The sequence below is a fragment of the Colius striatus genome, chromosome 16 (genome assembly GCF_028858725.1).
Source record: "Colius striatus isolate bColStr4 chromosome 16, bColStr4.1.hap1, whole genome shotgun sequence".
NCBI lineage: Eukaryota > Metazoa > Chordata > Aves > Coliiformes > Coliidae > Colius > Colius striatus.
The window spans coordinates 1,811,740-1,835,872 of NC_084774.1; the positions used below are offsets into that span (position 1 = coordinate 1,811,740).

General features: G+C 52.6%; 1 protein-coding gene across 1 annotated transcript; it reads right to left on the reverse strand.

Moving 5' to 3' along the window:
* Positions 1 to 18,107: 18,107 nt before the first annotated feature.
* Positions 18,108 to 23,820, reverse strand: LOC133626981 (PHD finger protein 3-like). The gene is made up of 10 exons (XM_062009421.1): positions 23,746 to 23,820; positions 22,579 to 22,667; positions 22,070 to 22,199; positions 21,126 to 21,194; positions 20,495 to 20,609; positions 20,209 to 20,374; positions 19,901 to 20,054; positions 19,341 to 19,430; positions 18,647 to 18,848; positions 18,108 to 18,248 (listed from the first exon to the last, which is right to left on the reverse strand). Exons 1-10 carry the CDS (start codon positions 23,818 to 23,820, stop codon positions 18,184 to 18,186), a joined length of 1,155 nt encoding a protein of 384 aa, XP_061865405.1. The 3' UTR covers positions 18,108 to 18,183.
* Positions 23,821 to 24,133: the final 313 nt, after the last annotated feature.

Below are 24,133 nucleotides of genomic sequence, written 5' to 3' on the forward strand. Positions count from 1 at the left end.
TGTGGTTCTGGTGGAGTTCTGAGGGCAAAACCGGGGTTTTGGATGGTTTCTGAGGGCTGTTTTGAGGCCTGGGCGGCCATTTTTGGCGGGTGATGGCGCCCATTGCCCCTCCCCCCTCTGATGACGTCACAACGATGCTCTGATGACATCACAATGCCACACACTGCTCACACAAGGATGGGGAAGGGGCTAAAGCAGGTTTACTTTGGGGGGAGGGGAGTTGGAAACACCCCAAATCCCCACAAACAGCCCCAAAAAAAGATCTTTGCTCACGTCACCTCCCGTGACATCTCCTAAAAGAACAATAAAAGGGGGGGGAGGGGTCAGCAACACCCCAAAACCTGAGGCAGGGTCCACAATCCCCTCCCCAAATCCAGAGGTCTCCAATTACCCCATTTTGGGCTGCCCCCCCACTCGGTTTTAGGCCTTTTCCCGCCGTTTTTGCCCCTCCCCCCTCTCATTTTAGGCCTCTTTTCATCATTTTTGGGCCTCCTCCATCCTTTTCTGCTCCTCTTCCCATTTTTAACCCCCTTTTTTTCACGTGTCCCCCCATATTTAACCCCCTTCCCACCACTTTTACCCTCCCCCCTCATTTTAACCCCCTTCCCCTCATTTTTGGGGGCTCCCCCGCCACTAATCCCTTTCCCTCATTTTTAGGTGCCCCCCCCCCATTTTGAAAAGTATCTTTCTATAACAAATTCATCATCTTTACATTAAAGATGCAGCAACTTGTCTCAGATGGATTTTTTGGCTGCTGATTTTACCTAGCAGTTAGCCTCCCCTCATTTGGGCTTACCTGGTCGATGCAAAGGGATGGAATTGAGATCCTCCCACCAATGCTGGCATTCCCAGCAGCTTCAAAATCCTCCCCAAACCCCCTTTGGCCAGGGCTCAGAGGCCTTGACACAGCACTGACCCTCTCTTCTGCCCACCACCTTTTCCTTACTCCATATATCCCAAAGATACTGACTCAGCCCTTGCTCTGTTGCAAAACAATGTTGTTTATTTGAACGAGAACAGCAAACTGATTGCTAAAACTGGTAAGAGTGAAAACAACAATAATAATGATAATAATGTAACAATATTTTAACAAGCCCCTAAGAAGATTACAAACATAAACTTAATGCTTCTTGATCTGACGAATAATCACTCCTAGAATTACATTGGGCCGAGATGACGCCAGACCTGAAAGGGAACACAAACAGTGCACAGCTGAGAGACTGAGTTCTGATTCTGCTGTCAAGAGAAACTTCCTAATTCCAGACTGACCCCCACAGAACTTGTTTGTCTCAATTCCATGAGATGACCCCTTGCAATTCCATTCTGCAACAACCTCTGTTCACACAATATCCCCCTAGATCACCCATTCTGCCACCTCTTAGGTTCAAACCTGATCCCATAGACACCTTATTTCCCAAATAATATCACACTGAGAGTAAGACAGAGACAGGTCAGCTCCTCACATCTGCTGCTTCATAACTGCTGGTGAATCTTTTGCAAACCTTTGCTGTGCCAATGAAGAATGACCTGCATTGTAACGTTTTCAGCTTCTGCAGCATTTAGCCTCCCCTCTTTTGTGCTTACCTGGCCCATGAAGAGGCAAGAGTTGGGATGGAATTGGGTCCTCAGAGCTCAGGGGGATCAGGTAAAAATTCTTGATAGTTCTCTTGGGAGTATTAGTTACAACCCCAAAACAACCACGACTGATCAAGTAGGCGTAGAGAGACACATAGGCATAAATATCTTCCTCTTCATACACGGGACGGAAACGAATCAAACACAATTCCTGCAATAGAAAAGCAAAGGGGAACAATTCAGCCTTCAACAGAGCAGCAAATCAAGCAGGAAAGGGCCAACCTCAGGGGTAAAAAGCAGTGGTACAATTATCACTCTCTTGATGTTTCCCAGGCAATAGTCCAGCTGATACCATCTGTCCTTATCAGAAATACAGTGCTCGTCTGACATCAAACTCAACAGCTGGATGCTCCAAGTGATCCAGAAAGAAACAGAAAAGTCTCAGTTTCGGGCCTCTATTTTTGTACAGAGCATCAACTTTCACTTCTAAAGTGGACTTAGTACTGAATTCTATTTCCTGCATTCAATGATCAGATCTCCTTATTTCTAGATGGAATTTCAGTCTTCAACATTGAATAATTAGTTTGTGTTCAATCGTTACAAATGAATTAGGAGCAAGGAGATTTAAGTGCTCTGCAGGAGAGAGAGATCAAGGGGATCTGCAGCTCAAGAGCAAGAAATTAAGAAGATTTTCAGTGGATACCTGATGAGGTGCAGTTCTGAGGTCAGCAATGTAATCCCAGACTGCCTTCGGTGGGATCGTCCCACCAACCCGAAGCGTCTCTGGTAATTCCTAAACAAGAAGCATGACATGGCAGGGTGAGAAACACCAAGAGACTCATGAATGTCATCATCCAACTGGTTTCAGTTGAAAATTAGTGACAAGGATGGTATTTTTCATCCATGGACAACCAAAACTTTCTGACAGGTCACATCAGTGACCCATCTCGGTTCAGAACAGAACAAGGCATCGACTTGAAATGCTGCCTTGTTTGGAACTTCTTTCCCAAGAAGGAAGCTGACAGGAAGCTGTTCTTCCAGATCCAAACACATCTCAAAACACATTTACAGTCCTGAGCATCCTCCACCAATCTGAGAGGAATTTTTAGAAGGTGCTTTTTCCCATCCTCCAGCTCCTTTTGCTGTTACTAAAGGGAAGCCATCACCATGAGCACTGCTCTAATAACTATGCAGCGTCCCCGGCCTTTCTAGCCACAGAACTGCAGAACAGATCCAAAGACAAAGACATGCCAGTGCTGACCTCACTAAGATTATCAAAGCAGCCAGACACAGGATATGCTTTACTGAGATACGTGGCCACACTCCGCAGCTTAAATAATCCTCTCCAAACGGCGCTGAGGGAAGAGTCCGAGCCAGAAGTGTCGCTGTCTTGAGGCGAGAATGACTCTGCAACACTGCCAAGCAAACACAAAGCAGGAAGGCTGCCTGAACTTTCAAGTTGATCCTGACTTTGGGCTGGGGGAAGGGGAGCAGGACGGGGACACTTGGGACTGTGAAAACGGCCACATGAAAGATTCAGTGGCTTGGCTTTGTCCTAAGTGTACGCACGGGATATTGGGTGACCCATGAACTTCAGGCTCTGCTGTTGGACTTGCCGCAGGGCTCTGAAACCTGGGCTGTACTTCTGCTTTTGATTCTGACTCTGCCTTTTGGACAGGAGCCGTCATCTTCATCTTCTTACAGGGTCTGTCCTCTTCAGGTGTTGAAATCGCATCTAGAAATGTACATCAAAGGCTTTTGATGAGTGTTTAACTCTCAAGGTCCTTTTCTTCCTTCCTCCCAACACTTTGTATAACATCTCTTTCCCTTTGCACAAAGGCAGCCCTGGGGATACCTGTGCACATACTGCCATACGGGGCAAACAGGTGGGTTTGATGTGGACTGTCAAGGTTGTGCAGAGCAGTGTCACAGTTTGGGCTTCGTCCAGGTTGGGGTGGCTCTTGCTGCTCCTCCAAGTGAAGAAACAAAACACATTCCGGTTAATCCTTAACTTCAACCATACAAAACCACTTTGGAAACCATTAAGTGACTTCAGTTCTTTACCCAAGAAGTTGTTTACAGCACCTCAGAGCTCTTGAATAACATCTCATTCTACCATGCTCTGAGGTAGGCAGCTCATGTTCAGCTCCCTGACAGGACGAGGCTGCAGTGAGGTGGGAGTCAGTCTCTGCTCCCAAGTAACCAGAGATGGGACAAGAGGCAACGGGCCTGAAGCTGCACCAGGGGAAGATTAGTCTGGGGATGAGGAAATATTGCTTCGCCCACAGGGCTGTTAGACACTGTCCCAGGCTGCCCAGGGAGCTGCTGATCTCCTGTCCCTGCAGATACTGCAAAGCTGTGGAGCTGAGGAGGGCCATGGGTTAGTGGTGGCCTTGGCAGTGTTACGTTAGTGGTTGGACTCGATGCTCGTACAAGGACTTTTCCAACTAAAGCAATGCTGTGAGGCTGTGAGTCTGTGATATTTACAGCTGCCACGTGTCCTCGCTTCACAGCTTTTTTCTTCATTTCAGGAGAACTGCTTCCTGACTCCATCCCCTGACAGAGACAAAACCAGCTTGGTAAAGTCATTTGTTCTGTACTTTGCAATGCTTTGGCTGGGGGTAGGAAAAAGGTCATTTGACACTGACCATTATGAGTATGTCCTTGGGAAGAAAGTGCTGCATTAACATCATGTGGCGGGTGAGCATGGGCACGCTCCTAACCCCTGTGCAAGATACTGTACGGGACTCAGTACTCCCGTTTTTCCCGTTTGGGCCACACTGTTTTTCAGCAGAAGCAGCGTCAATGTGCATCTGATCTGACACGATTCTGCTCCTGCAGAGCTTCATGCGGGTTCAACTTCAATGCAGCTTTGGAAGTCTTGCCACGTGCGCTTCCCTCTGCAACCTGAGCTAGCTGGACCTGCTTTAGCAGGGGCTTGGAGATGGTCGGTAGACGTCCCTTCCAACCCCTGCCACGCTCTGAGGAGTCTGTGGATTCGGTACGGGGTTTGTTCTCAAGGCAGTTATTCAATTGCACTTGAGATACTCCCGGACATGTCAGTTGAAGCAGCAAACTGGCTGTCTCGCTTGAAAAGAGCTCAAAAGCCGTGATCAACTTCAGCTTATTCCTCAAATACAGCACGTGAATTGCACTTCTAGACCTGAGAATTCTTGCTGCCAACTGACAATGATTGTAGTTCCCCTGACAGACAATTCTAGATCTCTTCTAGAATTGGGCCACAAAGCTGGAGAAATGCATTTCTTTCTGTTTCCCTCCCCTTTAGATTGGAGGGAAAATAGTGCTGCTTTCCCCAAGCCAGTGACGCACTGGAACTCATTCTGGACCTAAACTCCAGCAGCAGTTCAAGCACAGAAGTTCCTGGCGGTCACCAGAACATGATGAAGTTCCACTTCTCTTGTTGAACTCACCGGGAAGAAGATCGCCTCGAGCGCCCACAGATGATGAACGTGGCACAAGGCAGGTGAGCTTTGATCCCACCGTCCCTGAGGTCGCTCTGCCTCGAAGTGACTGTCTGCTCCTGGGGACAGCGGTTGGCGCCTCTTGTTGCCATGGCAATAGGACAACAGAGCGGTCTCCTGGTTAGTGATGGCACACAGGGGATGGCCAGCATCAGCTTCAAGCTGAGGAATCCCGGGTCTGCACGAGCTGTAAGGACCGGCACGGCTCTGCTCTGGCTGAGACAGCTCTGGAGAGGCCCAGCAGAGAGAAAGCTAGCAGTGACTTACGAAATCTCGTCAGGAAGGAAGGAGCCACACTTCTTTCCAAGCCCCAGGAAGGAATCCAAAGGCTGAGCATCTGCTCATCATCCTTCCATCAAATTGCCAATAAACAGTTTCTACTTCCCCAGTAGAACACTTAAAGCTCAGTGTGCCTCCTCCCCCACCTCTGCTGGTCACTCAACAACCAGAGCACCCACCTGTTACTGAAGACCTTGCTGCAGTTGCAAACCTTAATGGACAGCATTTCTCCCACGGCCAGCTTCCCGTAGTGAGGCCAGCCAAAGAGCTACAAACAAACAGAGGGGAGAGAGACGACAGGTCATTCCCAGACACGCTTTCCCATGTTTCCCACGTGGCTCGTTGGTCTCCTCTGCAAGGTGACCAAACCACTGACCATCACAAAAAGCTGCTGGGGTGGGCAGTTATTTTCCTGCTGGCCGGGGCAGACCCTGCAGTTTGCAATGGAGGAAGGGATGGGAAGGGAGTGAGAACCCCTCCAGCAGCACACAGCTGTAGGTCAGCTGCTAAAGCAGCCACAGCATCATCTGGAAAGAGGAGGATGCAGGTGCCTGCTGCGGTGGCTGAGCTGGTTGCAGGGTGAGACGGTGCATGAGGAAGGTACCATGGATGAGATCCCCTGAGGCTGCAATTCACCTCACACCCAAAGTGCCCAACTGCCTTGAGGCTGGCAAGAGGGAAAGGGTCCTCCTGCCCCTGAATCCTTCTCCTTTCTCCATGGAGCACAGAGGCATCCATGCGGGATGGGAGAGATCCAGGTGCTGAGAATTCCCTGCTGCTCTGGTACAGCCAAGCTCTGACCGGCCGTGAGGAACGTGGGCTGACTCTGCCCTGCGCCCCGGCCCCCTCCCACACCCCACAGCCGCCACGTCCCATCCCATCCCATCCCATCCCATCCCATCCCATCCCATCCCATCCCATCGATGCTGTGGAGGGACCCCCACGCCCCGCACACCTCACTTTGCCCTCATCCCCCACTTTGCCCTCACCTCCCCTCTTTGCAGTGGGGGTTTCAGTTAGTCTGTTCCCGATAGCTTCTGTCCACAAACTCTTTACCGGGTCTTCACTGCAACCCCCTCCCCCTGTTACTAAGCCAAAAGCTGCTCCTTGCTAAACCAGAACATGTATTTACATTTCTTCCATTCAGGAACAGAAAAGATCAAAGATTCAAAGCACAGGCAGGGAGGAGAATTGGTGTGAATGGCACAATCTCAAGGCACTGAGCACCCATAGCTGCAGGGCAGGGCCTGGGTGCTGACAGCTCTCTTCACCCCAGGGATCCAGGTTGCCAGGACCAGGCTGCAGTCTACACCTTCTTTATCTCTGGTGGTTTCAGAGGTGGCCATCCCTGCCATTTGTAACAGGACACCAGCTGCTTGGGCACTTCAGCCAGAAGGGTCTGGGAAAGCGCTTCCCGGGGAGCCTGTGAAGACAGCAGGGAGAATGAATCAGAAATGCTGTCCTGGTTTAGGCCCATCAGGGAACAAAGGCCACGATTAGCCTCGAGTACCGAAGAGGCTGAGGATTGCTCGAGGGCAGGGAGGGCTTAATTGCTGCTTAAGGTTCAGGACAAAACAGACCAGGCTACTCCGTTTGGGGAAGAAAACAGAAAATAATTTAATGCAAAATCAACCAAAACACAACCAAAATGAAACAACCCAGAGTAATACATCAATGGAGAGTCCAACCAGCCTTTTTAAGAACACCTTCTTGCCACCCCTCCCCTCTTCCCGGGCTCAGAGCCCTGATCCCGGGGTTTTTACCTTGTCCCCCCTGAACGGTTCGGGGGGGCAGGCAGTGGAGGTCTCAGTCAGTCTGTTCCCGATAGCTTCTGCCGTTTGTCCCGCCTCAGGACGGGTGAACTCCACACCAGTCCTCCCTGCGAGTCCGTGGGGTAACTCACACACACACAGCCCTGCACGGGCTGCTCCGATGCCCACTGACTCCAAAGGCTGCAGCTCGTCTCTGCCTCTCGTGTGGGGCTGCTCTGGGCCCGCAGGCTCTCCAGCACGGCCTGGGCCATGGCCCCTCCCCACACAGTCCCCCGCCCGTCCGGGCTCACCCACACGGAGCTGTTGGTGGCTCTCAGTCTTGCCACGAATCTCCATAGGTTTCAGGGGCACAGCTTCTATTCTCGCCACGGCTTGCAGAGGGGTCTCCGGTCTAGTGCTTCTCGTTCCTTCCTCCTTCTCTGGCTGAAGGGTCCACGTGGTCGCCTCCATCTTGTATCACTCTCACACCTCCTGCCAGCACTTCAAATTCCCGTCCCTAAATAGTGCTGGCAGAGGCGCCAGATTGGCCCAGCTGGGCCGGAGGTGGGTCTGAACCCAGGAGCTCGCTCCCCCTGTTACCTAGCCAAAAGCTGCTCCTTGCTAAACCAGGACAAATGCTGCACAGGAAGGAGCCATCGGGCCAGTGACAGCCCAGAGCACAGCCCCTGCCAGCCAGGTCTCACTCCCTGTCAGCCTCAGGGAGCACTGCTGAGGAGAACCATTTGTTTCCACCCCTGCACTGCTCCCACCTCAAGCCAAGGCTCACACAGCCTTTCTATATGGCCCTGATGAGGGTGGGAAACTACCCCAAGCATTAGCAATCCCTCTATATACACACCATCCTGCTTCTCCTAAACCTGTGGTTATACAGGGACAAACAGAATGGTTCAAAGTCACATTATACCCTGGGGCCCCGGCATTGTTTCACAGTGACACGACTCAGGTGAACACAGTTCACAATCCCCCATCTTCTTCTTTATCGTATTGATTTGTGGTTTTGTTTCAATCGAGTCAGTACTTGCCGAATTGGTATCAATTTCGGATCTTCTTTTGTTTTTAGTCTCATCAAGGAATGAGTTTTCTCCTTCCCTGGTTCTGAATCAACGGGCCCTGCAGTTATCTGCATTCCTTGTGTAACCGAGTGCATTAATCTGGTAAAAAACAGGTATTAAACATGGAATTATTAAGAATCCTCCAAATATCCCCAGTACTACTATCCCAAGGTTAGGAAGCCAATCACCGTTCATCAGGTTCCCCCCTCGTCCTCCCAGATCGATTCCATTCCAAGTCTGAACTGGAACATGTGCAATTTCCTTCATTTTGTTACCAGTTGATAGAGAGTGTTTCCTTCATCATCAATTTCTAATCAACACTTACTAAGATTAAATTTTAACTTGGGGGAGGTTTTGAGGGGATTTTGCGGTTTCCTTGGGGATTGGGGAGGGGTTTGAGGGGTTTTGGGGTCCCCTTGAAGCATTGGGGGGAGGTTTTGGGGTCCCCTGGGGGTTTTAGGGGTGGGTTGGGGAGTCTTTTGGGATTCCCTTGGGGCTTTGGGGGTGGTTTTGGGGGGCTTTTGGGGTCCCCTTGGGGCATTGGGGAGGGGTTTGAGGGGTTTTGGGGTCCCCTTGAGGCATTTGGGGAGTTTTGGGGTCCCCTTGGGGCATTGGGGAGGGGTTTGAGGGTTTTTCGGGTCCCCTTGAGGCATTCAGGGAGTTTTAGGGCATTGAGAGTGAGTTTTGGGGTCCATTTGGGGCATTGGAGGGACTTGGGCAGGGGCTTCCCCTAGAGAAGAGGTTTGGGGAGGCCCCGTTGTCCCCTTCCCACGCTGCTTTGCTCCACGGGCTGGAGGGGGCAGCGCTGGATCGCACCGAGGTGCTGGTGAGGGCTGGGGGCGTGGCCTGAGAGGGGGCGTGGTCTGCTCTCTGATTGGCCACCTTCCCCCACCCCCCGGAGGAGCTGCTGGAGCCCCGCCCCCCGCCGCACTAAGCCCCGCCCCCTCCCCTCTGTGACGTCACAGGCACACGCAGCTCCTCGGCCAATCGCTGCCCTGCTGCTCCCCGCAGGCCGCGTGCTCCTGCAGCACGGGGAGGATGCTCCTGGCCGTGCTCCCGACAGCCTTGTGATGTCACAGACAGTCACAGGCCCCTGTGGGACACGGCAGCAGCCCAGCTGCAGACTGCCCGGCACACGGCAGACGTCGAGCCCTGGAGGCAGCAGCCGAGCCCTCGAGTCCTGCCCTCAGCAGCCAGACGTCGGCACGTGCCTGAGGAGCCGCCGAGTCGCAGCAGCAGCGCCTGAAGCCTTTGAGTCCCACCGGTGGCAGCCGGCGAGTCCTGCCTGCGGTGGCTGAGATCCCGACCCGCCAGCAGCTGAGAGGACAGCAAGTGCCAGCAGCGGCCATGGAGGTGCCCAGGCAGGAGCAGAGGGACGGCTGTCCCGTCTGCCTCGGTCCCCTGCAACGGCCCTGTGCCCTGGAGCCGTGCTGGCACGCCTTATGCCAGGCCTGCGCCCAGCGCTGGGCCGCCGCCCACTGCCCGCTGTGCCACCAGCCCATCCTGGCCCTCTGCCTCCTGCCTGCAGAGGAGGGCGACGCCGGGGGGGCCCGGCAGCCTCACGGCCGCCTCCATCCCGCCGCGGGGCCGGGGCCGCAGCCGCAGGGGCGACGGCGGCGGGGGCCCAGAGGGCAGCGGGGCCGGAGAGCCGGGGCTGAGCGTGGGCAGCGCGGCCCCGCCGGGCTGCAGGACAGGCGCAGGCGGCCCCGCCACGTGCCGTGGCCCCGCCAGGAGCCGCTGTGGCTGCGGCGGCTCCTGGACCACGAGCTGGGCTCCGGGGATCACAGCAGGGACCGGCAGCTCAGCTTCCTGCTGGCGCGCCGCCGAGATCCCGCCTGGCTGCGGCGGCTCCTGGACTATGTGCTGAGCTCCGAGGACTACGCTCAGCTGCGCTGGCTGCGCTCCTGAGACACAAACATCTCCCTCTGAATCGGCCCCCGGCGCAGGCTGAGAGGGGCCAGGCCGGGTTCCTTCTGTGCGCCTTGGCTCATGGCTGCAGCACGCTGAGAGTGGCCACAGGCACTGCGGGAGCCTCTCCTCGGGAGCCCGAGGACACGGCAGCACAGTCCACGTGTGACAACTGCGGCCTTTCCATCGGGACTGAGCGTGGGGCTGCAGGCACTGAGCCCTTGCACCTGCCATCGCTCCTTTGCTGCTTTCCTTTGCTGCTCTTACAACGCTTTGTTCTCTCCTCGTGGTGTTTTATTAAACTCTCCTTATCTCAACCCACAAAGCTTCATCTTTTCCTCCCGATTCTCCTCCTTGCCCTGCTGAGGTGGGGCGCAGTGAACAACTGCAGGCTTTGCTTATTGTCAGCTGGCTTTAAATCACAGCAGCCTTTGGAGCCTTTTCAGTGTGGGAGCAATCTCGAGATGTTTGCAGTGAGTCTGCTCAGCCCAGACTGAAACAGCCCGGCTGCAGCCCAGAAAGATTCAGCCAACGGTGCGCAGTTACGGCAAGAGGAAAGCACCCAGGCTCTGACGCCTCGAGGGGAATCAGTGCTGCAAGGAGAGAAGAACAGGGAGAGAGGAACACTGCAGGAAGCAGCTGGGGACCCAGGGCAGTGGGGCAGAAGAGGGTGTGGGGCACAGACCAGTCCGGAGCTCAGCTGCCCTTTCCATCTCAGCATTCTAGTGGTTCTCCCTCAGAATCTTTTTTCAAAGAATCACAGCACGGTGGGGGTTAAAGGGACCTGTAGAGCTCATCCAGTCCAACCCCCCTGCAGAAGCAGCTCCCACCTACATCAGGTCACGCGGGAACATGTCATGCAGGAGGTCTTGAAGCCCTCCAAGGAAGGAGCCTCCTCACCCTCCCTGGGCAGCCTGGGCCAGGGCTCCCTCATCTCACAGGGAAACAGTTTGTCCTTATGTTGAAATGGAAACTTTTGTTCCAGCTTCATCCCATCAGCCCTTGTCCTGTTGCTAGATACCATCGAAAAAAGTGCTGCCCCAACCTCCTGACACCCACCAGTGAGATATTTGTCACTATTAATGAGCTCCCCCCTCAGTCTCCTCCAGGCTGAACAGCCCCAGGTCCCGCAGCCTTTCCTCATAAGGAAGATGCTCCAGTCCCCTCAGCATCCTGGTGGCCCTGCACTGGCCTCTCTCCAGGAGTTCTACCCTTGGCAGAGTAGAGGAGGAGCAGAACCTCCCTCAACCAGCACTCCCAGGTCTGTGTCTGCAGAGCTGCTCTCCAGCAGGTCACCCCCAGCCTGTCCTGGTGCAGGGGGTTGTTCCTTCCCAGCTGCAGGATTCTGCCCTTGTCCTTGTTGAACCTCGTGAGGTTTCTCTCTGCCCAACTCTCAGCCTGTCCTGATGTCACTGAATGGCAGCACTGAATGCAGTGACACTGGCCTTGCTCCAGCCCTCAGGCACCTCACCTGTCCTCCATGGTTGTTCAAACATGATGGAGAGAGGCTTAGCAATCGCATCAGCAGCTCCCGCAGCACTCTTGGACGCATCCCATTGGGACCCATTGACTTATGAGTGTTAAGCTCGGCCAACAAGCCTTTTACCTCTTCCTCTTCCACCCAGGGCAAGTCCTCTGCTGTCCAGGCCACCCGACTGTCCTTGCTGGACTGGGCTTCCCCAGGGCCGGCCGTGGCCGTAAAGACCGAAGCAAAGGCGGCATTCAGTACTTCGGGCTCCTCTGCGTCCTCGGTCACCAGGGCACCCTCTGTGTTCAGCAGCGGGCCCACATTCCCCCTCAGCTTCCTTTTACTACCAATGTGCCTGAAAAACCCCTTCTTGTTTTCCTTAACTGTCCTGGCTAGATTTGATTGTAGAAGGGCTTCAGCCTTCCTGGTTGCACCCCTGCAAGCTCTGGCCAAGAGCTCAGAATCAAGTAACAGCTGCTTGGAAGCAAGAGGGAAAATACGTTGGGTATCATTTTGTCCTTGTTAATTCTTTCTAGACCGAAATAGGAAGAGTTTATCACGAGAAATGCTTTTCCTTGATTTGAGAAATAGCTTTAATCCATTCTTTATTACTGGTTTTGTAAGAAACTGAAGAACGCCTCAACGATGCCACAACAACATTAAGCAAAAGCAGCAGCAGAGCCCATCAGGAAAAACTGTCAAGAAACGATAAACCCCTATCAAGTTGGCACATTTTCTGAGGAGGTGAAATGCGTTTACTTCAGCAGCTGAGTGTTCTTCTTCATCCCTCTCTATCCTCAGCTGGAGCAGGGAAGAATTATCCCGTGCCAGCTACAGCGCAGAGATGTGGAGTCGCTGGTTTCCTGACTTGGAAAGTAAAGATGTCCTTAAGAGGATCCTTTGTCCTTCTCTCCTCCCCCGTATACAGAAGGGGATTTGGCTTGCTGGTAGTGCCCAGGCTTTCCTTCACAAAGGGTTTGGGAACACTCACCCTCTTTTGCAGCTGGCAGAGGCAATGCCTCGATTTCCCTGGGCAGAAATCTTTCCAGGAAGTGCTGAGTAGCTTTTCTCTTGTTGATTATCTTGACGGCCACGTTGCGTTTCAGCTGGACACAGTGGACAGATTTCACTTTCCCATAAGAGCCTTCTCCGAGTGTCTTTCTCAGGCTGTAGCCTTTCTTTGCCAGCGCCACAGCATCAGACATGGTGGGAGAGCTGGGGAAGCCCAAAACCATCCTCCCCACAGATGCCACCGAAGCTCCCAGCAGCTCCTCACATCATCAAAGAACCGTGGCAGCTCTTCACAGAGCTTCATGATCGTGGGCTTGGGGTCTCGTTTCTTCACGGCTCCAAACACCCTCCTCAAGACAGCCAAAGCCTTCACCTTGACATCAGTGCTGGCATGTGCCATGAGCTCCAAGATATCAGGCACCAGCAAGCTGATGGTCCTGGCCTGGGAGGGGAAAGAGGTTGTGGTGAAGCCACAGCAGCCCTTTTTACCCCCAGAACTCACAGGCTGTGCTTGGCTGGATCAGCACGTACCGTCTTGGTGTCCTCAGACAAGGTGAGGAGGGCTGTGAGCACCAGGGGCAGCATCGGGCTGCGAGGCCACTTGAGGAAGTGACAAAACTTGTAGATGGAGGTGAAGTTGATGCCAGGGTGAGCCCCAGCCAGGATCTGCAGGGGCAGGAGAGGCACTGAGGAGGGCTGGGAGGAGTTGGAGGGGAAAAGTGGGATTTTGGTGGCGTTCTGAGGAGAAAGGTGAGGGTTTGGGTGCATTTTGAGGCGAAAGGTGAGGGTGTGGGGGTGTTTTGAGGGGAAAGGTGAGGGTTTGGGGCCATTTTGACAGCAGAAGCTTTCTGCTGAGATCAACTAGGCTTGACGAGGGGCTTGGGCTGGATGATCCCTGAAGATTCCCTTCCCACCCCCAGCACTCCACGTGCCACTGAGTCCCCACTCACAGCCAGGGGGTAGATGTAGGTGTCTTCCACGTGGGAGCTGAACACCTTCCGGAACAGCCTGTGCTGGAGCAGCGCCAGCATCTCCTTCAAGGCTGAACACAGTAGTTTGGGCGTGGAGAATATCACCTCCAACATGGCCATGGCAGCCCTGCGGGAGGCAGCGGCAGGGTTGGCTCCAGGTGCCTCTTGGCACCTTCCTCCTCCCTCTTGGGACACTCAGGAGGAAGGTTGAGGTGGTTTTCCTCACGGGGTGGGAAGGAGGAGGCTCGGCTCATGGGGCTGGGAGGCGTGGGGACGGTGTGAAGGAGAACAAAGGTGTGGCCATGCCGACCCGTCCTCCTCTAAAGCTCCTGCCCCTCTCCCAGCCCCCTCTGCCGCTTTGGAAAGGCCTCGGGTGGGTTCAGGGAGGAGGAAAGCCAACCTCGGGGCAAACTTACATCCCAAAGCCAGGAGCTCGGGTTTCTCACGACGGCGTCCAGGACGGCTTTGTGCTTCTGGGGCACTTGGTCTCCTCCCAAGGCCTCAATGATCCAGACGACCACCTCTGTCTTCTCAGTAGGCGAGAGCTGTTCCTCCAGCAGCTCGGCTGAGCAGCACAGCTTGAGAGCTGGGCTGGTGTAAAGGACCTGGAGGGAGGTTGACAGCGGTACTGAGCGACAGGAGGAAATGAGCCCAGACTTGTCCGAGGGGAGCTTGAGCCTGGAGATGGGGAAGAGGGTTCTGAAGGAGTCTGGAGGCCAAGTGTGGGGTTTTGGGGGAGTTCTGAGGCCAAAAGAAGACTTTTGAGGGCATAAGATGGGTTTTGGGGAAGTTTTGAAGCCAAAAGTTGGCTTTTGGTGAAGTTTTGAAGGTAAAAGTTGTGTTTTTGGGGAGTTTTGAGGGCAAAAGTGGAGTTTAAAGGGAAAATGTTGGGTTTTGATGGGGTTTTGAGGCCAAAAGTTGAGTTTTAAGGGCAACAGTGGAGTTTTGAGGGCAAATACTGGGTTTTGGAGGTGTTTTGAGGGCAACAGTGGAGTTTTAAGGGCAAAAGTTGGTTTTTGGTGGTGTTTTGAGGGGAAAAGTTGGGTTTTGGTGGAGCTTTGAGGACAAAAGTAGAGTTTAAAGGGCAAAAGTTGGGTTTTGGTGGAGGTTTGAGGGCAAAAGTGGGCTTTTGAGAGCAAAAGTTGGGTTGTGGTGTGGTTTTGAGGGCAAAAGTTGAGCTTTGGGGGCCAAAGTGGGGTTTTGCTGAACTTGTAAGGGCAAAAATAGGGAGCGAAGGGAGACAGTGCAGAGGCTGCAGAGCAGAGGAGGAGGAGAGCAGAGGGTTCCCCAGGGTGAGGGAGCAGGGCTGGGATCATCACCTTAATCACCATGCTGCCGCTGCTATTGCACCCGCATCCACAGTTGCTGTTGCCGCTGCAGCTGCTCTCGCAGCTTCCACTGCAGCTGCAGCTGCTGCTTGAAAAAGAGTTCACAGCATCCTTCTCTGACAATGGGATGTGTAAAGTCTCCTCTGACAGCACGTCACCTACACAGGAGAAGCACGGCAGAGCCTGTAGGAACACATGGACTCGGCCCAACCCTTCCCCAGAGGCTGAGAGGAGCTTCAAAGCGAGCAAGGGGAGCCCAGAACTGGGCACGAGACTGCAGATGGAGCCTCACCAGAGATGGCAGAGGAGAGGGGCAGGAGCAGCTCCCATATCCTGCTGCCCACACTCTCTTTGCTGCCCCCACAAAAGGCCGCCTTGGCCACCGCCGGCTCCCGTTCAGCCTCTTGCCACCCAAGAGGAGCGTCGAGCCCGTGCCATCGAGGTGTCACCGCCGAGGTATTGTCACCCAAGGCTTTGCTGAACCCCCCCTCCCTTGCCCAGCCCTGATGGGGGGTGTGGGGAAAGGGGGGGAAACCCTCACTCGCTGCTCTGCAGCAACTCAGGCTCGCTCACAGCTCGCACGGCTGAGCTCGTCTGGGATCTCTGCGCTTCCTCCCAGGCCCGATCCATGACCGAGGGGTTCAGGGAAGGATAAGGAAGAGCATTCCGACGGAAAAAGGGCCCAGTCAAGGGCCAGCTGGCAGAAGCCATGGTCACGGCCTCGGGAAGGGTCTCCTCGGCAGCTCGGCCCCACGGCTTTGGGGGCCCTCCAGGGATGGGGAAGCCACCAGCTCGCTGGGCAGCCTGGCACAGGGGCTGCGGCCCCCTCGGGGAAACAGCTCTGGGCAGCTCCAGCCTCCACCTGAGCCCTTTCCACTGCTGCTCTCCTCTGCTTCCTTTTCCATGCTTTGCCCCTCAGACCTCCACCAAACGTCCACTTTTGCCCTCACAGCTCCACCAAATGCCCACTTTTGCCCTCAACACTCCACTTTTGCCCTCAAGACTCCACTTTTTCCCTCAATAGTCCACCAAAACCTCACTTTCACCTCAAAACTCTATCACAACCCAGCATTTTCCCTCAAGACTCCACCAAAATCAAACTTTTTTCCCTCAAAACCCAACTTTCTCTTTCAAAACTCCACTTTTGCTCTCAAAACTCCTCCAAAACCCAACTTTTTCCCTCAGAACTCCATTTTTTACATCAAAACTCCTCCAAAACCTAACTTTTGCCTCCAAACTCTACCAAAACCATCCATTTTCCCTCAAGACTCCACCAAACCCCAAATTTTTTCCCCCAAAACCCAACTTTCTCTTTCAAAACTCCACTTTTGCCCTCAAAACTCCAATTTGCCCTCAAGACTCCACTTTTGCCCTCAAGACTCCACAAAACCCAACTTTTTTCCCTCAAAACTCCACTTTTTGAGGTCATCTAAGGGAAAAAGTGAAGTTCTGGTGGAATTTTGAGGGGGAAAAGTGCAGTTTTGGTGGAGATTTGAGGGAGAAAGTGTGTTTTCAGTGGAGTTTGGAGAGGAAAAGTGGGATTTTCATGGACAGATGAGGGGAAAATTGGAGTCTTTGAGGGAAAAAGTGGGGTTTTGGTGGAGTTCTGAGGGGAAAAGTGGAGATTTGAGGGAAAAAATAGGGGGCTTGTGGACTTCTGAAGGGAAAAAGTGTGGTTTTGGTGGAGTTCTGAGGGAGAAAATGGCGTTTCAGAGGAGATTTGAGGGAGAAAATGGAGTTTCTGTGGAGATTTGAGGGAGAAAATGGGATTTTGATGGACTTAGGAGGGGAAAAAGTGTGGTTTTGGTGGAGTTCTGGGGGAGAAAATGGGGTTTCAGAGGAGATTTGAGGGAGAAAATGGGGTTTCTGTGGAGATTTGAGGGGAGAAGTGGGGTTTTGATGGACTTAGGAGGGGAAAAAGTGGGGTTGTGGTGGAGTTCTGAGGACAAAACCCCATTTTTGAGGTCAACTAAAGGAAAAAGTGAAGCTGAGGGGAAAGGTGGGGTCTTTGAGGGAAAAGGTGGAGTATTGGTGGAGTTCTGAGGGGAAAAGGGGGATTTTGGTGGAGTTCTGAGGGGAAAAGGGGGATTTTGGTGGAGTTTTGAGGGAAAAAGTGGGGTTTTGGTGGAGCTTTCAGGGACAAAACGTAGATTTGAGGGGAAAATTATGGTGCTTGTGGACTCCTGAAGGGAAAAAGTGTGGTTTTGAGGGGAAAAAATGTGGTTCTGGTGGAGTTTTGAGGGCAAAACCGGGGTTTTGGATGGTTTCTGAGGGCTGTTTTGAGGCCTGGGCGGCCATTTTTGGCGGGAGATGGCGCCCATTGCCCCTCCCCCCTCTGATGACGTCACAACGACGCTCTGATGACGTCACAATGCCACACACTGCTCACACAAGGATGGGGAAGGGGCTAAAGCAGGTTTACTTTGGGGGGAGGGGAGTTGGAAACACCCCAAATCCCCACAAACAGCCCCAAAAACAGATCTTTGGTCACGTGACCTCCCGTGACGTCTCCTAAAAGAACAATAAAAGGGGGGGGAGGGGTCAGCAACACCCCAAAACCTGAGGCAGGGTCCACAACCCCCTCCCCAAATCCAGAGGTCTCCCATTACCCCATTTTGGGCTGCCCCCCCACTCGGTTTTAGGCCTTTTCCCGCCGTTTTTGCTCCTCCCCCCTCTCATTTTAGGCCTCTTTTCATCATTTTTGGGCCTCCTCCATCCTTTTCTGCTCCTCTTCCCATTTTTAACCCCCTTTTTTGAGGTGCCCCCCCATATTTAACCCCCTTCCCACCACTTTTACCCTCCCCCCTCATTTTAACCCCCATCCCCTCATTTTTGGGGGCCCCCTCGCCACTAATCCCTTTCCCTCATTTTTAGGTGCCCCCCCCCCATTTTGAAAAGTATCTTTCTATAACAAATTCATCATCTTTACATTAAAGATGCAGCAACTTGTCTCAGATGGATTTTTTGGCTGCTGATTTTACCTAGCAGTTAGCCTCCCCTCTTTTGGGCTTACCTGGTGGATGAAAAGGGATGGAATTGAGATCCTCCCACCAATGCTGGCATTCCCAGCAGCTTCAAAATCCTCCCCAAACCCCCTTTGGCCAGGGCTCAGAGGCCTTGGCACAGCACTGACCCTCTCCTCTGCCCACCACCTTTTCCTTACTCCATATATACCAAAGATACTGACTCAGCCCTTGCTCTGTTGCAAAACAATGTTGTTTATTTGAACGAGAACAGCAAACTGATTGCTAAAACTGGTAAGAGTGAAAACAACAATAATAATGATAATAATGTAACAATATTTTAACCATCCTCTAAGAAGATTACAAACATAAACTTAATGCTTCTTGATCTGACGAATAATCACTCCTAGAATTACATTGGGCCGAGATGACGCCAGACCTGAAAGGGAACGCAAACAGTGCACAGCTGAGAGACTGAGTTCTGATTCTGCTGTCAAGAGAAACTTCCTAATTCCAGACTGACCCTACAGAACTTGTTTGTCTCAATTCCATGAGATGACCCCTTGCAATTCCATTCTGCAATAACCTCTGTTCACACAATATCCCCCTAGATCACCCATTCTGCCACCTCTTAGGTTCAAACCTGATCCCATAGACACCTTATTTCCCAAATAATATCACACAGAGAGTAAGACAGAGACAGGTCAGCTCCTCACATCTGCTGCTTCATAACTGCTGGTGAATCTTTTGCAAACCTTTGCTGTGCCAATGAAGAATGACCTGCATTGTAACGTTTTCAGCTTCTGCAGCATTTAGCCTCCCCTCTTTTGTGCTTACCTGGCCCATGAAGAGGCAAGAGTTGGGATGGAATTGGGTCCTCAGAGCTCAGGGGGATCAGGTAAAAATTCTTGATAGTTCTCTTGGGAGTATTAGTTACAACCCCAAAACAACCACGACTGATCAAGTAGGCGTAGAGAGAGACATAGGCATAAATATCTTCCTCTTCATACACGGGACGGAAACGAATCAAACACAATTCCTGCAATAGAAAAGCAAAGGGGAACAATTCAGCCTTCAACAGAGCAGCAAATCAAGCAGGAAAGGGCCAACCTCAGGGGTAAAAAGCAATGGTACAATTATCACTCTCTTGATGTTTCCCAGGCAATAGTCCAGCTGATACCATCTGTCCTTATCAGAAATACAGTGCTCGTCTGACATCAAACTCAACAGCTGGATGCTCCAAGTGATCCGGAAAGAAACAGAAAAGTCTCAGTTTCGGGCCTCTATTTTTGTACAGAGCATCAACTTTCACTTCTGAAGTGGACTTAGTACTGAATTCTATTTCCTACATTCAATGATCAGATCTCCTTATTTCTAGATGGAATTTCAGTCTTCAACATTGAATAATTAGTTTGTGTTCAATCGTTACAAATGAATTAGGAGCAAGGAGATTTAAGTGCTCTGCAGGAGAGAGAGATCAAGGGGATCTGCAGCTCAAGAGCAAGAAATTAAGAAGATTTTCAGTGGATACCTGATGAGGTGCAGTTCTGAGGTCAGCAATGTAATCCCAGACTGCCTTCGGTGGGATCGTCCCACCAACCCGAAGCGTCTCTGGTAATTCCTAAACAAGAAGCATCACATGGCATGGTGAGAAACACCAAGAGACTCATGAATGTCATCATCCAACTGGTGTCAGTTGAAAATTAGTGACAAGGATGGTATTTTTCATCCATGGACAACCAAAACTTTCTGACAGGTCACATCAGTGACCCATCTCGGTTCAGAACAGAACAAGGCATCGACCTGAAATGCTGCCTTGTTTGGAACTTCTTTCCCAAGAAGGAAACTGACAGGAAGCTGTTCTTCCAGATCCAAACACATCTCCAAACACATTTACAGCCCTGAGCATCCTCTACCAATCTGAGAGGAATTTTTAGAAGGTGCTTTTTCCCACCCTCCAGCTCCTTTTGCTGTTACTAAAGGGAAGCCATCACCATGAGCACTGTTCTAATAACAATACGCAGCGTCCCCGGCCTTTCTAGCCACCGAACTGCAGAACAGATCCAAAGACAAAGACATGCCAGTGCTGACCTCACTAAGATTATCAAAGCAGCCAGACACAGGATATGCTTTACTGAGATACGTGGCCACACTCCGCAGCTTAAATAATCCTCTCCAAACGGCGCTGAGGGAAGAGTCCGAGCCAGAAGTGTCGCTGTCTTGAGGCGAGAATGACTCTGCAACACTGCCAAGCAAACACAAAGCAGGAAGGCTGCCTGAACTTTCAAGTTGATCCTGACTTTGGGCTGGGGGAAGGGGAGCAGGACGGGGACACTTGGGACTGTGAAAACGGCCACATGAAAGATTCAGTGGCTTGGCTTTGTCCTAAGTGTACGCACGGGATATTGGGTGACCCATGAACTTCAGGCTCTGCTGTTGGACTTGCCGCAGGGCTCTGAAACCTGGGCTGCACTTCTGCTTTTGATTCTGACTCTGCCTTTTGGACAGGAGCCGTCATCTTCATCTTCTTACAGGGTCTGTCATCTTCAGGTGTTGAAATCGCATCTAGAAATGTACATCAAAGGCTTTTGATGAGTGTTTAACTCTCAAGGTCCTTTTCTTCCTTCCTCCCAACACTTTGTATAACATTTCTTTCCCTTTGCACAAAGGCAGCCCTGGGGATACCTGTGCACATACTGCCGTACAGGGCAAACAGGTGGGTTTGATGTGGACTGTCAAGGTTGTGCGGAGCAGTGTCACTGTTTGGGCTTCGTCCAGGTTGGGGTGGCTCTTGCTGCTCCTCCAAGTGAACAAACACAAAACACATTCCGGTTAATCCTTAACTTCAACCATACAAAACCACTTTGGAAACCATTAACTGACTTCAGTTCTTTACCCAAGAAGTTGTTTACAGCACCTCAGAGCTCTTGAATAACATCTCATTCTACCATGCTCTGAGGTAGGCAGCTCATGTTCAGCTCCCTGACAGGACGAGGCTGCAGTGAGGTGGGAGTCAGTCTCTGCTCCCAAGTAACCAGAGATGGGACAAGAGGCAACGGGCCTGAAGCTGCACCAGGGGAAGATTAGTCTGGGGATGAGGAAATATTGCTTCGCCCACAGGGCTGTTAGACACTGTCCCAGGCTGCCCAGGGAGCTGCTGATCTCCTGTCCCTGCAGATACTGCAAAGCTGTGGAGCTGAGGGCCATGGGTTAGTGGTGGCCTTGGCAGTGTTACGTTAGTGGTTGGACTCGATGCTCGTACAAGGACTTTTCCAACTAAAGCAATGCTGTGAGGCTGTGAGTCTGTGATATTTACAGCTGCCACGTGTCCTCGCTTCACAGTTTTTTTCTTCATTTCAGGAGAACTGCTTCCTGACTCCATCCCCTGAAAGAGACAAAACCAGCTTGGTAAAGTCATTTGTTCTGTACTTTGCAATGCTTTGGCTGGGGACAGGAAAAAGGTCTTTTGACACTGACCATTATGAGTATGTCCTTGGGAAGAAAGTGCTGCATTAACATCATGTGGCGAGTGAGCGTGGGCACGCTCCTAACCCCTGTGCAAGGTACTGTACGGGACTCAGTACTCCCGTTTTTCCCGTTTGGGCCACACTGTTTTTCAGCAGAAGCAGCGTCAATGTGCATCTGATCTGACACGATTCTGCTCCTGCAGAGCTTCATGCGGGTTCAACTTCAATGCAGCTTTGGAAGTCTTGCCACGTGCGCTTCCCTCTGCAACCTGAGCTAGCTGGACCTGCTTTAGCAGGGGCTTGGAGATGGTCGGTAGACGTCCCTTCCAACCCCTGCCACGCTCTGAGGAGTCTGTGGATTCGCTACGGGGTTTGTTCTCAAGGCAGTTATTCAATTGCACTTGAGATACTCCCGGACATGTCAGTTGAAGCAGCAAACTGGCTGTCTTGCTTGAAAAGAGCTCAAAAGCCGTGACCAACTTCAGCTTATTCCTCAAATACAGCACGTGAATTGCACTTCTAGACCTGAGAATTCTTGCTGCCAACTGACAATGACTGTAGTTCCCCTGACAGACAATTCTAGATCTCTTCTAGAATTGGGCCACAAAGCTGGAGAAATGCATTTCTTTCTGTTTCCCTCCCCTTTAGATTGCAGGTAAAATAGTGCCGCTTTCCCCAAGCCAGTGACGCACTGGAACTCATTCTGGACCTAAACTCCAGCAGCAGTTCAAGCACAGAAGTTCCTGGCGGTCACCAGAACATGATGAAGTTCCACTTCTCTTGTTGAACTCACCGGGAAGAAGATCGCCTCGAGCGCCCACAGATGATGAACGTGGCACAAGGCAGGTGAGGTTTGATCCCACCGTCCCCGAGGTCGCTCTGCCTCGAAGTGACTGTCTGCTCCTGGGGACAGCGGTTGGCGCCTCTTGTTGCCATGGCAATAGGACAACAGAGCGGTCTCCTGGTTAGTGATGGCACACAGGGGATGGCCAGCATCAGCTTCAAGCTGAGGAATCCCGGGTCTGCACGAGCTGTAAGGACCGGCACGGCTCTGCTCTGGCTGAGACAGCTCTGGAGAGGCCCAGCAGAGAGAAAGCTAGCAGTGACTTACGAAATCTCGTCAGGAAGGAAGGAGTCACCCTTCTTTCCAAGCCCCAGGAAGGAATCCAAAGGCTGAGCATCTGCTCATCATCCTTCCATCAAATTGCCAATAAACAGTTTCTACTTCCCCAGTAGAACACTTAAAGCTCAGTGTGCCTCCTCCCCCACCTCTGCTGGTCACTCAACAACCAGAGCACCCACCTGTTACTGAAGACCTTGCTGCAGTTGTAAACCTTAATGGACAGCGTTTCTCCCACGGCCAGCTTCCCGTAGTGAGGCCAGCCAAAGAGCTACAAACAAACAGAGGGGAGAGAGACGACAGGTCATTCCCAGACACGCTTTCCCATGTTTCCCACGTGGCTCGTTGGTCTCCTCTGCAAGGTGACCAAACCACTGAGCATCACAAAAAGCTGCTGGGGTGGGCAGTTATTTTCCTGCTGGCCAGGGCAGACCCTGCAGCTCGCAATGGAGGAAGGGATGGGAAGGGAGTGAGAACCCCTCCAGCAGCACACAGCTGTAGCTCAGCTGCTAAAGCAGCCACAGCATCATCTGGAAAGAGGAGGATGCAGGTGCCTGCTGCGGTGGCTGAGCTGGCTGCAGGGTGAGACGGTGCATGAGGAAGGTACCATGGATGAGATCCCCTGAGGCTGCAATTCACCTCACACCCAAAGTGCCCAACTGCCTGGAGGCTGGCAAGAGGGAAAGGGCCCTCCTGCCCCTGAATCCTTCTCCTTTCTCCATGGAGCACAGAGGCATCCAGGCGGGATGGGAGAGATCCAGGTGCTGAGAATTCCCTGCTGCTCTGGTACAGCCAAGCTCTGACCGGCCGTGAGGAACGTGGGCTGACTCTGCCCTGCGCCCCGGCCCCCTCCCACACCCCACAGCCGCCACGTCCCATCCCATCCCATCCCATCCCATCCCATCCCATGCCACCCCACCCCACCCCATCCAATCCCATCCCATGCCACCCCATCCCATCCCATCCCATCCCATCCCATCCCATCCCATCCCATCCCATCGATGCTGTGGAGGGACCCCCGTGCCCCGCACACCTCACTTTGCCCTCATCCCCCACTTTGCCCTCACCTCCCCTCTCTGCAGTGGGGGTTTCAGTTAGTCTGTTCCCGATAGCTTCTGTCCACAAACTCTTTACCGGGTCTTCACTGCAACCCCCTCCCCCTGTTACTAAGCCAAAAGCTGCTCCTTGCTAAACCAGAACATGTATTTACATTTCTTCCATTCAGGAACAGAAAAGATCAAAGATACAAAGCAGGGGCAGGGAGGAGAATTGGTGTGAATGGCACAATCTCAAGGCACTCAGCACCCATAGCTGCATGGCAGGGCCTGAGTGCTGACAGCTCTCTTCACCCCAGGGATCCAGGTTGCCAGGACCAGGCTGCAGTCTACACCTTCTTTATCTCTGGTGGTTTCAGAGGTGGCCATCCCTGCCATTTATAACAGGACACCAGCTGCTTGGGCACTTCAGCCAGAAGGGTCTGGGAAAGCGCTTCCCGGGGAGCCTGTGAAGACAGCAGGGAGAATGAACCAGAAACGCTGCACAGGAAGGAGCCATCGGGCCAGTGACAGCCCAGAGCACAGCCCCTGCCAGCCAGGTCTCACTCCCTGTCAGCCTCAGGGAGCACTGCTGAGGAGAACCATTTGTTTCCACCCCTGCACTGCTCCCACCTCAAGCCCAGGCTCACACAGCCTTTCTATATGGCCCTGATGAGGGTGGGAAACTACCCCAAGCACTAGC

Bases quoted from the DNA above. Each gene is read 5' to 3' on its own strand.
- LOC133626981 (XM_062009421.1), bottom strand. From the start codon at position 23,820: ATGGCCACCTCTGAAACCACCAGAGATAAAGAAGGTGTAGACTGCAGC. The intron at 20,610-21,125 runs GTAAATATCACA...GTTCACTTGGAG, and splicing joins AGCGAGGACACGTGGCAGCT to GAGCAGCAAGAGCCACCCCA. The intron at 18,849-19,340 runs GTATCCACTGAA...TTTCTATTGCAG, and splicing joins TCAGAACTGCACCTCATCAG to GAATTGTGTTTGATTCGTTT.